General features: G+C 40.6%; 1 protein-coding gene across 2 annotated transcripts in view; it reads right to left on the reverse strand.

Moving 5' to 3' along the window:
• Lrrcc1 (leucine rich repeat and coiled-coil centrosomal protein 1) overlaps positions 1-13,979 on the reverse strand; it is a 30,436-nt gene extending 16,457 nt beyond the window's left edge. For both annotated transcript variants that reach the window (XM_051172770.1, XM_051172769.1), the window contains exons 1-9: positions 13,768-13,979; positions 11,586-11,791; positions 11,236-11,301; positions 10,269-10,436; positions 7,566-7,741; positions 7,258-7,467; positions 5,970-6,166; positions 4,289-4,436; positions 3,398-3,546 (exon numbers count right to left, since the gene is read on the reverse strand). In XM_051172770.1, the coding sequence (XP_051028727.1) occupies positions 3,398-3,546; positions 4,289-4,436; positions 5,970-6,166; positions 7,258-7,467; positions 7,566-7,741; positions 10,269-10,436; positions 11,236-11,301; positions 11,586-11,791; positions 13,768-13,856 (1,409 nt within the window). In that variant the 5' untranslated portion in view covers positions 13,857-13,979. The remainder of the gene's footprint in view (positions 1-3,397; positions 3,547-4,288; positions 4,437-5,969; positions 6,167-7,257; positions 7,468-7,565; positions 7,742-10,268; positions 10,437-11,235; positions 11,302-11,585; positions 11,792-13,767) is intronic.
• Positions 13,980-18,072: the final 4,093 nt, after the last annotated feature.

Consider the following 18,072-nt stretch of genomic DNA (forward strand, 5'->3'; position numbering starts at 1 on the left):
GTCTACTTTTATCACAAGAATATACATCTTAGGTGTATGATTCTATAGAAAGATAAGGTAAAATAGATAAAGTCTTCGAAAAACTCAAAGACATACAGAATATGACATTTAAAAATGTTTTTATTATTTTAAGGATTCATTGACAATGAGACAGGTTAACTCCTGGCAACACCCAGCCTACCTCAAAGAAAATGATGAGCATCAAAGAACCTCCTTATGGAGATGGCTTCAAATGTGGCAAACACACCACTGGGCAAATTGTCCTCAGTTCTACCACAGACAAAATTCTGCCTAAAAATGGACAAGTTTGGATATAGGCAGAGTTGATGGCCAAACTCTGCCAAGATAGGGTAAGCAAGTCCACAAAATTTCCTGCCTCACAAATATGTCTGTCAGATATATTGGGCCAGAAGGCTGAAGAAGATGCTCCAACATTATAGAGAGTTTTGGGTGACTAGGTAGAAAACTGTCTCTATCATCTTCTCATTTGGAAAGCTACTGACCTGGACTCCCTGCGTACTTACATGTAAACTTTTTAAAAGCACTCAGTGTGAATATCCTATAGTGACTGCCCTCAAGGAGCGTGTGTAAGGCAGAAGGAGCCACCTTGAACGTGCTGCATAAGTAGCGATCCAGTCTGATCTCCCTGTATCTTCCACAGATGAAAACACTGGTCCCCGCTTTGTATGTGTTAGGATATTTTCATTCCAACTGAAAACTTAACTAATTTAAAGAAATAGGGAACATTTGCTGGCCTATATAAGAAACTTAGATAAACCCTGGGTGGTACTTCTGAGGTACCACTGAACCCAAGCCTGTAAGTCCCAACAGGACTGTACCACAGAGTTCTTAGGAGCAGGCTCCAGTGTTCCAATGTGTCATGGTGTGACAGCAGTTCAGGGCAAGCCGCAAACACGTCTGAGTTTATATTCTTTAAGACTTTTTACTCACTGTGTTTGTATAGCGTGTGTACACACGTGAATGCACGAAGGTCTGAGAGCAGTTTTCAGATGGAGGTCTCTCCTTCCACTGGGTTCTACAGTTGAATTTAGGTTGTAAGGCTTGTGTGGCGTGTGTGCTTACCCACTGAGTCATCCCCCAAGTCTGGGTTTACATTCTAACACTCACAATAAGATCTTCTTTGCTTCATTCCACTTAGAAGAGCCATAAGAGACTCTGATCAGCTCCTTTTAATTTATATACCATGCATTGTGAACATGGGATAATAGGTTATATTATTAGCATGGCTTATCAGATCACAACTTAGTGGAACAGTCTCATGAATCACCGAGCTACAGCAGCCACCACAACGTTTACCAACTGTAATTTCTAGGATGTATACATATTTATGATCAACTGCTCTATGATGGTAATTTTTCAGTTCTTATTATCTTTCCTTTTGTCTTTAATGAGAAGAATTTTCAAAATAGTCTTCCTTTATTAACTCAATTCCAGTTTGACACGAGAATATGTTAGATAGGGCAAAGAGACATAGATAATTAGGACTTGAATAATTATCTAAGTAACAAAGCCTAAACTAAGGAGACAGTTTTAGGATACTGATAAGAAACGTATCAGAACCACCTGGCTTTGAGACATAACAAAGAGGCAGCAGTGCAATCGTTTCTAGTTTTGGGAGCCGACAATATTAACGACACACCACTTACGAAGGCAAAGAACACAGAATCAGCAAGATGCTTCTTCCTCAGAAGGGGCTAACCTGAAGACACTCGTGAGGTTGAAACAATAAAGATAGTAAATGAAGACTCCCTAGCTGTCAGCCTTGGTATTAGGGCAGTGGGCACAAGGCACACATAAGAACATAAAGAGCTGCGAGGTGTCATCTCACGGTACCAAACAAACATGGGTACAGGTAGAGGCAGCATCAGAACAACCAGGAGTGACTTTCTAGGCGAGCAACGAGCATGGAAGTATGTTCCAAACCTCCCAAACGCAATGGAATATGGCGATTTCTCCTAATACACTACAGTTATCTATAAAATGAAATAAAGCAAAATCTGTTGACATATGGCCAAAATTAGAGATCAAGAATGCAAAACTGGGCACGGTGGTACACCTGTACTTCCAGGCACCTGGGAGGCAGAGACAGGTAAACTCTTCTGAGTTCTAGGCCAGCCAGAGTTACAGTGAGAAACTGCCTCAGAAATGCAACACAACACAACACAACAAGAATGCTAACACTCAAAGGAATTTCAACTATGCAAGAGAAAATAAAATTTAATACGAACAACTTCTAAAACAAACTTTGCTTCATCCCCAAAAGGAATCCTGTTTTCCATCTCCCTGAGACTCACCCTGGGATCTCTACAAGCTGTCATGTAACAAGCCTCGTTTTCTGAAAGTCTGAGCATTCTTCCCTTCCCCAGGCTGTTGTCTCACTTCCTGACCAGGATGCTCTTCCGTCTAGTTAGAGTGATTCCTCAGATACAAATGAAGCAGACAGTGACAGCCGCATCCACACAAGCACACAAACACCTGCCTACGCAGCCACAGGGGTTCTCACAGTGGACGTACTTAGGTAGCATGGCTGCTTTTCTCATATTACGCAGAAACAGCATATAAAAGAAGCAGGAGGTTTTTTTGGTTTGTTTTTTGTTTTTATAAGTATCAGTATCATACAACCAAATATATAAAACGAATTAGGGATCAGGGTAGAAACTGGTTCCCTCAATTTAATACAAGATGAGGTCTTGTAAGAAGAACTATCCATTCTACAGATGCAAAATTAAACTAGTAAGCAACTTCCAATCCTACTTATGGCCAATACCAAGTCTGAAGACCTAGTGTTCCTTTAGATAAAAGAACAGACAAAACTTACAAGGAACTCTGGGAGAAACAACTATCTGAAGCAAGAATTACTATTTTCATAATATACAATAAGACATTTATATTTAAAAAAGTACTAGAGTGAAAAAAATGCTCAGACAAATAGGAAACTAAATAGACAAGAAAAAATAAGAAAGGAATTAAGAAACTTGGGCTATGTGGTACCAAAGCTAACACAGGAAATGAGTATCTGATGAGACTAGGACTCATAAACTTTAAAGAGAAATTTGCCAGTGCCAGCCCTTTATAAATACAGCACTCGACAAAGCATGTTACTCCCACGATACACTGGCTTTTCTTATTTTTTACTTATTGTACTTACCTACCTGACAGCACCCATTGCCACTGTTAGGAGTCGCACAAGAAGACCAAACTACACAATAGCTCAGGTTCACACAGATTCCCTGGTTGTCGGTTCAGTGTCTGTGAGCACGTATGAGGCCAGCTTAGTTGATCCTGTGGGTTTCCTTACGGTGTACTTGACCCCTCTGGCCCCTACAATCCTTCCTTCCCCTCTTCCACAGGATTCAGAGTCCTATTTTTTGCTTACCTATCTGTGGTAATGAGAGCCAGGCTGTGAACATCTTTTTTCTCGCTTGCTTGCTTATGTAGCTCATCAATATAGTCCATAAGTTTCTTTTCAGTTTGCTCAGCTTTCCACCTCATCTCCCTCTCTTGGTCTAACTGTTCCACCAGGGACTAAAAGAAAACAGCAATGTATCATGAATTTGGAAGAAGTCAGGATACTTCTCATTGCATCGGTTTTTTCATTCGCTTTACAAAACCAGTGGCTATTGTAGGAAATCACAGTGCTAACTACACGAATGGATGTAAAGCACACAGAATGGAGCAGAACAGTGCTGGGTTCATAACGGCAGCAAACGGATGTTAGCTGCCACTGACGTGCGAGTCACAGAAGGCAATCCTATTACTACATTTCTACAGTGCACAGTGGAACATAAGAATTGTACTCCAACATTTAACTAATGTATTTAGTAAGTCTCGAGTTTTTAAAATAATCTGAGCATCTCTGAATCCTTTTCCAAAGCTGGGTTTGAGGACAACTAACAAGACAGTACACAGACTTCTTCTTTGAGACTTCTTTTGCTATTTTAAAGGGTCCAGTATCACCTCAAACTAGGAACTATCACTTTGGGAAATAGGAACTGACTAATTCCCAGTGCTTTCTCCTTCCACAAGAATGTAACATCAAAAACAACAAACAAAGAATATAACATCATTTCAACTGATCTAGCAAATGTAAAAGCAGTATTATTACACAAAATCTGGAATCTTGGAAGGAAAAAATTAGCCAATACCCATCACTTTGACCAAACTATAAACAACATTTATTTTTGCTCATAAAAAATTGGTTAACTTTCTAGGACTCCATACTTTTAAACTATGATTGTTAAGCTTTTCTTGACTTTCTAAGCCATACCCTGTAAGTGTTGTCATCCAGGACACACTTGTCTGCTTTAATTATGTCAGTCTTCTGCTCATCTAAGTCTCGTAAGACATTACAGTTTACCAAAGACGATCTGACGTACAAATCTTTTAAGTAAGGCTGTCTCATTTTACGATTACAACTGCAAAAAATAAAATGCAGAAAATAAGCAAAAGTACAGTTTATGTTTTCCAGTACAAACATCTGGAGCCACATATGTAGCAACCTTTTAAAAATATTAATTAAAGGGTTGGAGAGATGGTTTAGTATAAAAGCACTGGCTGCTCTTCCAAAGAAGCTGGGTTCAATTCCAAGCGCCCACATGGCAACGCATAATCATCTGTAAGCCCAGGCCCAAGTCATCTGACGCCCTCTTCTGTCATTAGTGGACACTAGATTGGTACAGACATACACGCAGGCACAACACCTGTACCAACACAATAAATACTATTTTTAACAAAACAATATATTAAGTAAGATAACAGTAACTTGGACAGCTAATTCATAAATTTTATAAGGGATACACTTTGTTGATTTACTATTTTGTGTCTCAACATTTTTTAAAAAATGATTTCATATGTGTAGCATTCGATATACTCAAGATGAAACAGACTATGATTATATAATACGAAAACTTGAAAAAATGATTTAACTGCCCTACGGAACTTAAAAGTTTAAAATTGGCACAATACAGCAGAGTAAACAGATTCTATCATCACCCAGAATAAAAAGAAATTCTTGGGTATATCCTGCTTGTTAAGAGGACTGGATGATTTTCTATATGGAAGCAGAATTGGATCACTATGAAGGACTGAAGTAACAAGAGTACATTTAAAAAAGAATTATGCAAAGAGTGGACTGCACTGGCTCCAGGGCACAGTCTGTTCTGAACAACTACCATGGTTGAAACCCTAGCTAGGAAAATACAGATTTCTACATCTGCATGTCAAAAGCATAATCACCTCACTTGCCTGTGATCCTGAGTCAGTTGGTACTGTTTAAGTAGGCCTTGTCTCCCAGCTAAAATCTGTCTACAGATATAGCCAAGGAAATGAGGTGTATCAGCCTTACTTCCCACTGCAGGTAATACAGTGAGTGGTCTTTCGTTTGGTATTATACATTAATTTCTCAACTTTGGTAACGACAAAGCGAAAGCAAGCTTTTACATGAGTATACAATTCTCTGCAGAGATTGGCTGCAGAACCACCCACCAAGCACTAAAATCTCTAAATGCTCTAGTCTACTATATAAAATGGCATAGCATTTTTATATATAACACATTTAAGTACATATTAGATTATGTAAACACACTTTAATATGATATAATATCCACCATATAGCTAATAAAATTAAGTTTTTATACTGCATTATTTAAGAAATAACAAGGACGCTCAATCATGAGCAATGATCTTAACCCTACTGAATGGTTCACGTCAGTAAAGATGTGTTGCCTCTGTCTGAATTTATTTGGTCAGTGGTTGGGTGTATGCATGGGTACAGAAGTGTAACACACGAGGGACAGACAGTTGACCAAAGCTGAGCTTCCAGACTGAAAAGGAAAAAGTCTCCGATGTCTGAAAACTGACAGGTTTCTCGTCATGAAACAGTTAAGAAGAAACTATCTGTTACTCCCGCCTCTGTGCCTTATTTGTGCTACCAAGACCAAAGCAAGTACCTTACAAAAGCCCCGCTGTTTTTATTGTGGTGTTTAATAGTTTGAATAGTTCTGGAATAATATGGAATTTTTGTTCTTCTAGGAATTCTTCTGCTGCACTCTTTTCTGTTTCCATAGTCACTTTCAGAAGTTATATCTGTGTCTCTTTTTGGTCTGAGGTCTTTCTCAGGAACATTATCTATTAAAGAATTAGAAGTCTAGAATATTTAAAAAAAAAAAAAAGAAAGAAAGAAAGAAAGAAAAAGAAAAAAGAGGGAAACCCTGTTAAAAGGCTTTTTTTTTTTTTTTTTTTTTTAGTTTTTTGAGACAGAATCTCTTGTAGTCCTGGCTGTCCTGGACTTACTTTGTAGCCCAAGTTGGCCTCACAGAAATCGCCTCTGCCAACCAAGTGCTGGGATTAAAGGCCCCACTCCCAGTCTAATACTAAAACGTTTTAAAAGATTAAAGATTTATAAATTATATGCCTTTGAAACTGAAGAAAAAAAATCAAGCTCTGGCATAGGAGAAAATGGGGGAAAAAGAGCTTTTAGTAGTTAAAATCTCCTACAGACATATATAGAACCCTGGGAAAATGGAAAAGAAACAAAACAAAAAACAGAAAAAGGTAAAACTATTTAAAGACCACAAAAATGAAAAAAATGGGAGCTGATATCTACAAAATTGACCAGAATGAGACCACGCTTCAATCTGTCACAGTTCCTGTGGGGAAACTGTAACAACCAGAGGCTATAAGAGACAGTTTCGAACATATTAACTGACACCTAACAACTAAGGGAGGAAAAACTAGACTCCCCATGAAATCCTATTAGAGACTCAGAATGTCCCAGCAACTCTGAAAAATCTGGCAGTTCCCAAAGGTAAGACAGGGACACGCAGTTGCACACACAGGTACACAGCCAAGAGAAACCAAAACATACATCTAGTTAGAAACTTGAATATAATGTTCATAGTAATATCACTTATTTGCCAGAGGGAAACTAATCAAATGTCTTATGGAATGGTGCCCCATTCACAAAACAAAAAATAACTGCTGGCAATACAAGTACTGACACTCATGGTGAAAGGTAACAAAGAAAATGAGTGAAAAGCAAAGCCCATAGCTTTCTACCACTGTGACTGTATATAATTCTATTTCTGTAAAAGAACAAAACAAAAACAAAAACCCTAAAATACAGATGCAGTCAACCTGATGCTGCTGGTTGGTCAACTTATGTATAATCTCTACTTTATAAACCATTCTTTTTTCAGTAAACATATATTGGGCTTCTGAATAATAAAAACCAATTACTTCATTGAGAAGCTGGAGGATTTGATCATCTAATTTCTGAAGTTTCAACTCATTCTGAAAATCGTTTTCATGATTAATTTTTTCTGGTTCAGAAGATGGACACACAGATAAAAGTGAGGTCAAAACATTATCTTCTGGTGTACTTGTAAACTTCTCCAGAGGAGGCAGCACGTCCACTGGTGGTGCTGCCATCGGCATATTGTCAATGACCTATAGCACGGAAACAAACCCAAGTCCTTTAAAGTTCATATTTGGACGCATTAACACTTGAAGTTATCTTTCCTCTTAGAAAAGCACCAATACACTACCTCATCTTCACTTATATTCAGGGGGGACTCAGAAGAAACTAAGTTATCCAAAAGACCTTCAAAGCACTGTAGGTGTGATGAGTTCATTTCTTCCGAATTTACCAGCTCACCAAATATGTTCTTGCAATCTAAGATTCTCAGCTGTGGTAAAGTCTGGAGAATGATTGCTCGGTACCCTTGGAGACAAAGAGTTCAAAATCAAACCATAAGTACTTTAAGATATTATTCTAAAGCAAACCAAACTACTAGGCATATTGCCTGAATAAGACCACTCAGCACTAACCAGCTGGGAATAAACATTAGGTACTCAACATCTTCAATGTGCGGTCAGTAAATACAGGAGGCAAAGCATGCCCCGCCCCACCCCACCCCAAACACCATTTCTGATAAACCCAGATCACTGAATCACCTTGTCTAAAAAGTTTCCTCAGGGTCATAAATGCATGAAACCCCTGGCATTCTACCTTGAGAAGGAAAATAAACAGTTTTTTTTTTCCTGATTTTAATATGACTATAATAAAAGGAATCAAGATGGCAGAATTCCCCATAGTGAGACACTAGTGAAATACCACTTTTTCTTCTTAATAACACATAATATCAGAATATACAACATATCAAGTATCCAAGAAAAAATACATTCACTTTTCTTAATTAAACAGACAGGTGCAATGTTCACGTTTGTAAGCCCTAATCCCAGCACTCGGGAGGCAGAGGCAGGAGGATCTCTGTGAGTTCGAGGCCAGCCTCGAGTCCAGTACAGGTAAGACTACACAGAGAAACCCTGTCTCGAAAAACCAAAGGGGGGAGGGGGGAGAAAAATTAAAGGAGAAACCTGCCAAATTAGCATTACACTGCTATGTAACCTAATAGAAACATTCAATTTTGTTCAAGTAACTTCTATCCCTCCTTCATTAAAAAAAAAACAGTGTTTAGGAATTCTGACTGTATATGATGTCTGTGCACATGTGTGCCTGGTTCCCAGCACAGGGGGTCAGCACAGAAGGGAACGAAGGCTGTGAGCTGCCATGTCAGCTCCAGCACTGAACCAGGTCCTCTGCAAGAGCAGCCAACACTCATAACCACTGAGCCAGCCCCCTCAACCAATTCCTTCCTTCCTTTCTTAAATGTGTGTACGTTAAGGGACAACTTGTGGAAGTCATATTTCTTCTTTTACCATGTGGGTCCCAGGAACTGAACTCTGGTCATCAGGCCTGGTGGCAAGCTATACCATCTCACTAACCCCTCAAGTAATTTTAGTAACAATTATTTCTCAAAATGATCAATCAAGAGGTTGGAATGACTCCATAAAGGAAAGATTTAGAAAATCAGGGCTAGAACTTCTTATTTTTTAATATTTATCTTTTGGATTTGAGTGTTGCCTTTAAGTATGTATGTGCCTCATGTGTGCCTGGTGACCATAAAAGTGAAAAGAGGACAGTGAATCACCTGGAACTGGAGTTATGGATAGTTATGAGCCACCATGGAAGTTTAAGCTTTCAAAAGACCTATTTATTAATAATCTAATGAATTTACATGGCATAGAACTCAAAAGCTACATAACAGAGTTTCCCCAACACTTCTCAATGTCCAGCTTTTAAGTCCTGTTACCAGGAGTTACTGTGCAATCTTCTAGATGTCATGTACTCACATACAGGTTATGTACAAATAATACTTGCTTTTCTTTCTCTTAATATTGGAGGGGATAAGTGGGCTTAGTAGATAGATATATTCTACACTCTCTTTCCATGACAGTATTACAATACGAGAATATACTTGTGAGAGTTTGAATAAAAATGCCCCCATAGGTCCATAGGGACTGCATTAAGAGATGTGCCCTTGTTGGAAGATGTGTGTCACTATGGGGGTGGCTTTGAGGTCCCATACGGTCAAGCCACACCCAGTGTGGCTTATAGTCTCTTCCTGCTGCCTGTGGATCCAGATGTAAAACTCTCCACCACCTCTGCAGCACCATGTCTGCCTGCGTGCCACCATGCTTCCCGCCATGATGATAATGGACCCAACCTCTGCACAGTTCCAGCCCCAACTAAATGTTTTCCTTTTCTAAGAGTTGCCGTGTTCACAGTGTCTCTCCACACCAATAAAACCCAAAGAGAGTACCATAGTCATAAAAATGTCATTTGAGCTATTTGCTCAATAAGCATACAGACTGTGTAAATAGAATCACCAACCTGCTCTCCCTGCTGGGGATGGAGCTCGGTAGAGGACATGCTTAGGATGCATGATGCCCTGGGCTCAATTCCCAGCACCGCATAGCTGGGCATAGTGGTGCACAGCTGTGGAGGGAGGAGTCATGACTAACCTCTGCTCATTCCCAGACAGTCTGGGAGATAGGAGATATTGCCTCAGGGTGTAGAAAGAGGTGGGGAATGGGGGAGAGGGAGGAAGAGGGAGGCAGAGGGAGAAGGGGGAGAGAGGGAGAGCGAGAGGGAGGGAGGGAGGGAGGGGCTATTTATCCTATATACTTTAAGCAAAGAAGCAATTTAGTTTTCTTAATAGATTCTTTAAAATTATGTTTTCCTAATACACACACACACACACACACACACACACACACACACACACACACACACACACACATCTCCATAAAGCTTGAGACTAAAATGAAAGGGGTCGTAAACACCAATTTCAGGAAATGCTTTCACATTCAAGTGTTAGGACGTTATTTGATTAACTGTTTCATACCTGGTACGTGACAGACAGGATTACCTTCTCCATCTTTTTCTAAGATAAGAGTGGTTAGGAAGTGCAATCCTACTGTGCACTGAAGCAAGTGGTGGATACTATCTAAGCAGTTACTATGTAGGTCAATATATCTAAGCTTGTATTTTAGTCCATGAAGGGGCATCAAGCCTGCAACAAGAAAAGAAATTCTTTTAAGGCAGAGCATCAGCATATGAGGATAATTATTGAAATTCTCTTAGTTCTAACAGGTAACTCTAACACCTGTGAAACTTTATTAGTTCTATCACTTTAATAAAAAACAGGTAACAGTTTCAAAATCCTCTTAGACATGCTGAGGACATGAAAAAATTATTCTAACTATTACGATACAAGCCCCTGGGAATCATCCATACCTATATTGGATAATGTAGTAGTCAATAGTTGCTTCTCTATTTAAGTTAAAATTTTATTAAATCTTCAGTCCCTTGCCCCACCAGTCACATTTCAAATCAACACTCACATCTGGCCACTGGCAGCCACAAGAGAGGGCATCGAAAGTTTCCATCACTTGAGGTGCTAACGGAACCACCCCCGTCTAGTGAGTATAGCCGTTAATTATTTACGTTTTCTCATGACCCTCCTAAAACAGGTTTTCCTCACTGTAGCTTTTTCTCCTGCTGATCCTACTGTTGAGGCCTGGTCCTTCTGGGCATAACTATAGTCATTCTTGTTCCAGCCCTAACAGCCACACCTTCTCAGCTAGTGCTGATACAGAGCAATCTCTACTGCTGCTCTAACAATACTTGTCTTTATTTCTACTTTTTACTCAGGTATTGTTTTTGGTAGCAACAAGAGTTTTAGTAGAAATACATTACTCAGATACAAGCCTTGGTCAAACGATCATTATGCTTTGAAGTTTTCCAACACGGAGCTACGTCCTCACACCTTGCAAAGCTGCAGTTACAGAAATAGAAGCAAATCTACTCACCACTGAGATCATTTATGTGATTATAAGACAAATTCAGTCTAGTCAGATTAACCAGTGCTTCAAGTCCTAAAAATGAGGGGGGGAGGGAGTAAAATATAGCCTTTATAAGGTTTAAATAAAGAAACAGCCTTATTTCACATTGATAGTGATGAAATCAACTGTTGTTTCTGGAATATTTAGCTATTTAAAAAGACATTTTCATGGAAAAGACCATTTTGTATAGTGAGTTTTACGGTCAATTTATGATTCTATTAATTCCATTCTTGGAGTAAATAGATTCCCCCTCCTTTTTTCTTTTCTTTTTTTTTTTTTTTTCCTACACAAAATACCACATGTAATAGTTTACAAACCTTCTATTCTTGTGATCAAATTGCAGGACAAATTTAAAGTGCATAGTTTTGTCAGTGTGTTTAGTCCTTCAATTTGACTTATTTGATTGGATGACAGATCCAAATGTCGTAGGTTCCAAAGGTGATCAATGGATGTGATTTTGGTGATGTTATTACAGTGCAGATTGACGGCATGTAGAGTTGAATCTAAAGATAACTCTGATATACTATAAAAGAAAATATTATAAAAATACATTTTAAGAAGCACAGCCAAATAGTTAAAATTAATCAAATAGCATGATGGTAATGAATATGTACTCGACTCACTTTAGAAAAAAAAAAATCCTTCCTGTTTCTGCCTTACAATGTCTCATTGCTTATTGCAGAAACTAATATCCTGGTCCATTTATACACAGAAATAAAGATGGGTAACTGAATATTTTAGCTTGTATGTGCTCACTGTCATACAGTAAAGGCAGTGTTGACCAGGCAGTGATTATAAAGGCTCCTGAATGCTAACCCAACATTTCATGTCTCTGTTGTGCTTCCTTCGCTATTCTGAGCTTCTGTAACCCCGCCCCCTCCGTATGTACCATCTTTAAGAACTTTACACTTTTGATCATATTGACTCTCCCTCACCTCTTCCTTTCCCACCCAGCTTTGTGTCCTTTTTGGTGGGTTTGCTTCACAATCAAGGCCCATTTCTGCTGCCCAAATATCCTTGGATGTACAGCCTTCCATTAGAAGTACAGTAGGCTTATCAGGAGGGACATTCTTAGAGCAAATTGACCCTTCCTCTTCTGGTAGCTAAAAACGAGCAATTGCAACCTTTAAAGCTGTTTCCTTCTCTTATTTAATTTTCACAATTCTTAAGCAGCTGTGTATGATTGCGGCGAAACAGACCAACAGAGACCTGCCTGGCATGAATCCAGAGCTTATGCATGAGTTTATAACTATTTTCTTTACTGTCTGTCATAGCTAGTTAGTCCAGAAGGTAGGCAACTTCTAAGAAAACCACTAATTATTGCTCTTTCTGGCGAAGAGGCTCTTGTCCTCTCTAACCACAGGTTGGAATGCATTTCTCTAATTATCTCTTAACTCCCTCAATTACCACTTACAAGTGGAACTTGCCTAGCAAAACGCAGCCGTGGCTCCACTGAACCACAGTGCTCAGAGGTGCTAGGGAGGAGCTGTTTGGGACCAGCACACACAGCAGCAAGGGCATCTGTGGTAGATTCTGTGCTGCCTACTATAAAGCTGCAAGAAACCTACTAACTGGCAGCAGGGAAACATTTGCAAACCTCAAAACACCAATTCCTAAAAGTGTCTGTTTGAAGTACTTGCCAATTATCTAATAATTTACAGAATTACTTAGAGCCAGATCTTGCATGCATTACTGTATGTGCTTAATAGCAATCTGTTTTCTAACACATCAGAAATTAATACTGTTGTGCTTAATTGTTCACTTGTTCCACTGTCAGGCAAATCACATCTAAAATATACCAGATTCATTGCTTACAATAAAAACAGCCTTGCATGATTACAATGGGGATTAGTAGTAATGCACCTAACATTCCCATCGACGGCACCCTGGAAACGATACCCACTATTAAATATAAATGCGAGCATTCCTTTGAAAAACCTCTTCCTTGGCAAACCTTAAATTGGAACTGAGACTAAGCTGTTTTCATTAGATTATAAATACCAAGGTTCAGATCGAGTAGGGCATCTCCACAAAGACATGGAGACTCCAGCAAAGGAAATGCCTGGACCTCATAGCAGCCACTTTAGCTGTTCAGAGAAACTCAGGAAAGGGCCTAAGTTGAACCGGTAAGCAGGCTTAAGGAAAACACTGATCCGGGCCGCACGGAACAGGGTCATACACCGTCACCAGGTATATATGGCTGTGACCGACACTGCCTTGTGCAAAAGAGATTTAAAACCGGTGAGAACTGAGGCAAGAGATGCGAACAGGGAACAGACAAGGCTTGCTGCTTGCCGGCCTGGGATGCAAGCCCCAGATGCCATTTTCAGGCACAGAGAAAGGAGATCGGGAAGAGCAACAGCTAGCGGGCGTGAAAAGGGGGACAGGCAGGAGACACGGAGGATCCCCAGGATCCAGGCCGTGCTGAGAGGACAGGGAGGAACCCGCTCTCCCCCCGCCCCGCCTAAGCCCGAGGTCCAGCCGTGTCGGGGCACTTACCTCTGCAGGCCTTTGTCCATGAAGCACATGTCCCCGCAGCTGCTGTCGCCATCCTCGGGTTCGACTCCCGCATCCACCGCCGCCTCCATGGTCCCGGCGACGGCGGGGAGTGGTGGTCACGGGCGCCCAGCGCTGGGTCCTTCCCAGCCTGCTCTCCAAGGCGGAGTGCGGGAAGGCAGGCGGGGGCCGGGGCGGGGCTAGGACTCGCCAACCGCCCGCGGCACTTTTCCCGCCTTTGCGCTGCCGCAAAGCAGCACAGCTTGGCTTTTACGGCATCTGCCTTTAAAGCACAGCCTCCCAAGCTGGTTGCTTTGGGAGTGAGTGGGTCTGTCTGTGCAGGTCGGTGTACCTGAGCTTCGTTTATTACCTACTACCGTGTGAAGGTCTCTCCACAATAGTCTGGGTTGTTTTGTTTTGTTTTAACTTCGTGACATGATCTTGCAGACAAGTTTTGCCTTTTGGTCGCTGGATCTCCTGTTGACTCCTTAAATATCTGTCCCCTGCCTTTATATATGTTGGTTCTCCATGCAGTGAGGGGGAAAAACGTGTTTAGGTTTTTAAAGATTTCACTCAGGAGACACCTTTTAGGTCTCTGTAAAGCGAGCACTCCAAAGATATGTCACTGGGGCGGTTCCAAGGTAGGTTTGGCAATACAATGGGCTTCCCTTGTGGACTTGTGTGTGTGTGTGTGTGTGTGTGTGTGTGTGTGTGTGTTGATGACAGTCATGAAATAAGTTAACCCCCTTTCCCTCCCAAAGTATGGGTCGATCTCCCTTCAGTGTATTTATTTCTGCACAAAATGGGAGGGGATGTTGAGACATTGATGAAAATGATATTCAATGGAGCCGAAGCATTTGCCCATCCTTGCTCGTGCACAGGGACAGGAAACTGCCCTGATGCTTCAGTTTTTGATACACTGGGGACAACCTGTCTGCAGCCTCGAAGATGCTTGGCCACAAAAGGACACTGAAAAGGTAAAGAGACAAAGCCACCAAAATACAGTTTTCTTAGCCACCACATACGTGACTTATTTTGAGACAGTTCAAGGTCCTGTGGTTGATGTCACGATAGATTATTCGTTAAAATATTTTGCCGTTTTAAAAATAGAGGTTTTGAGGCTGTGGAGATGGTCACGTGGTTAAGAACATTTTCTGTGGAAGCTACTGAACCTGAGTTAAAATTCCAGAACAGAGGTAAAAAATCAGTCATGGTTAGGCATGGCATGTAACGCTAGCACTGTCAGTAGGCTGAAACAGGAGATTCCTTGGGACTCGATGACCACCAGCCTAGTTCCACGTACAGGGAGAAACATTTTCTCAAGGACATAGGGCAAACAGTGGTAGAGTAGGACACCCAAAGTCCTGATCTCAGGATCATATATGTGAACATATCAGCACAGACCTGTGCATACCGTACACACATGTACCAACCTCACATGTGTACACACACACACACACACACAGAGAGAGAGAGAGAGAGAGAGAGAGAGAGAGAGAGAGAGAGAGAAGGGAGAAATGTTAAAAACTGATGTTTTATATTGACAGCTGAGCTAAAGTTCTGCAGTAGATTGGAAGGCTGTGACAAACAGCATATAGCACTTACGCTGTCTGTAGGACTTTCTTCACTCAGATCCACTTACATGACTGAAAGGGCCAATGATACACATAAAACCACAGTGACCGATTCTGGCCAGGGAAACAGGTAGGCTAACAACAGATCTTCACCTCTTTCCTGCCTTCCAAATCCAACTTCCCAGTCTCATTCCCAGCTCTGCGTCCCATTTTCCATACCCAGATCTAGTAGAACATACAGATACTCCTGTCCAAACTTGCTTCCTCCCGTGCATAGCTTTACCTGAGTCATCCAACTGCAGCAGACATTCCGTGGAACCCATAGGACACTCACTCTGTCCGGTGAGTGGGTAGGCTGCCTGCAGACCTTCATCACTCCTGCCTCGTCTCTAAACCCACCCCCCTGATTCTCACCTCCAAATCACCTGTGGCCTCTTCCTTCTCTCTGTTCCTATCTGCAGTGGAGCACTTAGACCTTCCCCTCCAAACCTCCTCTCCACCATGTTATTCCAGGCCCTAAGCCCAGTAGGCATCCCTGCTTATGTCAGAAACACTTTCACTTCACTGATCTTGGGAGACTTCAATACCCCATTCTTACCGATAGACAGTTCATCCAGACGAAAACTAAACAGAAATGCTAGAGCTAAGAAATGTTATAAACCACATGGGGCTAACATATTTACAAAACATTTCACCCAAACACATACAAAAAAAAAAAACAACTTTTTTTTCTGCACCTCATGGAACTTTCTCAAAAATTGATCCTATATTTGGACACAAAGTAAGCTTCAACACAATCAAGAACATTCAAATCACACCCTGCATCCTACTGACACCACAGATTTCAGCAACAGTAGAAAGCTCAAAGTGTCATGGAAACTGAATGAAAATAAGTCAAGGCAGAAATTAAAGATTTTCTAGAAATCAATGAAAATAAATAGAAAACAGACCCAAAGTTTTATATACAGTGAAGGTGGTTCTAAGAGGCAAATTTATTGAACTCAGTGCCCACATAAAGTGACTGGAAAGATCTCATATTAGTAACTTAATTACACGCCTGAAAATTCTAAAACAGAAAGAAGTTATACCCAAAAGGAGTAAGTAGATCACAAGACATAATCAAATACAGGGCTGAAGTCAACAAGATAGAAACAAACAAAGAAAAGTGGAATTGGTTCTTTGAAAAAAAATCAGTGACACTGACAATGTTTTATCCAAAATAACTGAAAGGTGGAGAGGGATGACAAAATTAAAAAAAAAAAAAAAAAAAAAAAAAAGAAAGAAAGAAAGAAAAAGAAAGAAAGAAAGAAAAGAAAAGGCGATATAACAATATGTATCAAAGAAATCTAGAAAACAACTGATGACTATGGCCTAATTTCTCCATATAGTCTCACAGTGGTGGAAGAATTACTTAACACATGAATGACTCCTTATGACTGGGTTCAGGTTGCTAAATCCTGCCTTACAGCAGGCAACTTTTGCTATGGAGATAGAATATAAAGAGTTAGCAAAGACGGGAGACATAGACAAGGGGCCAATGGAGAACAGTTAATTTTAGATAAGTTAACCACCACAGGAAAGTATACTTCTGTGGAGATCCAAATAAAATATTCTAAATTTCTTTTACATAAACTATCTGCCCTGGGATTTGCTTCCTGGAGGAGGCTGCCTGTACACAATCAAGCTCTCCCAGGCATTGTTAATGTTAGGCAACAGGCTGATGAATCATCTGAAGATTTTGTGGTCAAGCTTATTAGAACTGTTGAGCAAGCCATCGCTAACCCTGAAGCTGCTCACATGATAATAAAGCAGCTGGATTTTGAAAATGCTTCTCCCACATGCCAAGCTTTTATTTAGTCCATTAGAAAGACAGGAGACATCACCAGTTATGTTAATGCCTGTACAGAGCTAAGCCCCTCTTACTTAGTGGGCATAGCCATAGCAGCCGCCATTAAAGGCCAAAGCATCACACAATTTATAACAAAAAATCGGGGGAAGAAAAGCAGGATTTTCCAAGACCCCCTCCTGAATAGAGGAGAGCTTGTTTTAACTGTGGACAAATGGGCCACTTTAGTAAACTATGCCCAAAGTAATTACCTATAAATACAGTTAATGCTGGTGCCTCTCCTGATCTTTCTAAAAACCTTATGTTCACTATGTCAATAGGGGTTTAATTGACTAAGGGAATGACTTTCTAAATATTACAATGATAGTATTTTGCTTTCTGCTACTAGACACAGTAACATAGCTAATTTTAATAACGGGAGGTCTGCTAACATTTATCATCTCGGGAACGATTTGGGAACAGCATCAAACCCCACGAAAAGTGGGGTGGGCCCATAAGTTTTCAACCATGAACCCATTTGCACCTCAGGGACCATGCATGAACTCCACAGAGTGGACACCAGGCAGTGGAGGATTGGGTCTCTCTTCCACCACTCCCGCAGTATTGACAGCTGATTCTACTGCAGTTTGTTTACCCATCAGGATAACAGGTCTGCTTCCATTTAATGTGATGGGTCTTATACAGAAACAAACAAACAAACAAACAAACAAACAAAACAAAACTCCACTTCCTTACAGGGGATTCATGTCACCCCAGAACAATTGATTCTGATTTTACAGGAGAAGCTCAAATCATGATTGAACCCCGAAACTAAATTGTCACGATTTACCTTGGTCGTGGAACGATCAGTGTTTGCTGCCCCCTTTCATCGTGCAGGAACTCGTATAT

This window comes from Acomys russatus, chromosome 31, assembly GCF_903995435.1.
Source record: "Acomys russatus chromosome 31, mAcoRus1.1, whole genome shotgun sequence".
In the NCBI taxonomy this organism is placed as follows: Eukaryota; Metazoa; Chordata; class Mammalia; order Rodentia; family Muridae; genus Acomys; species Acomys russatus.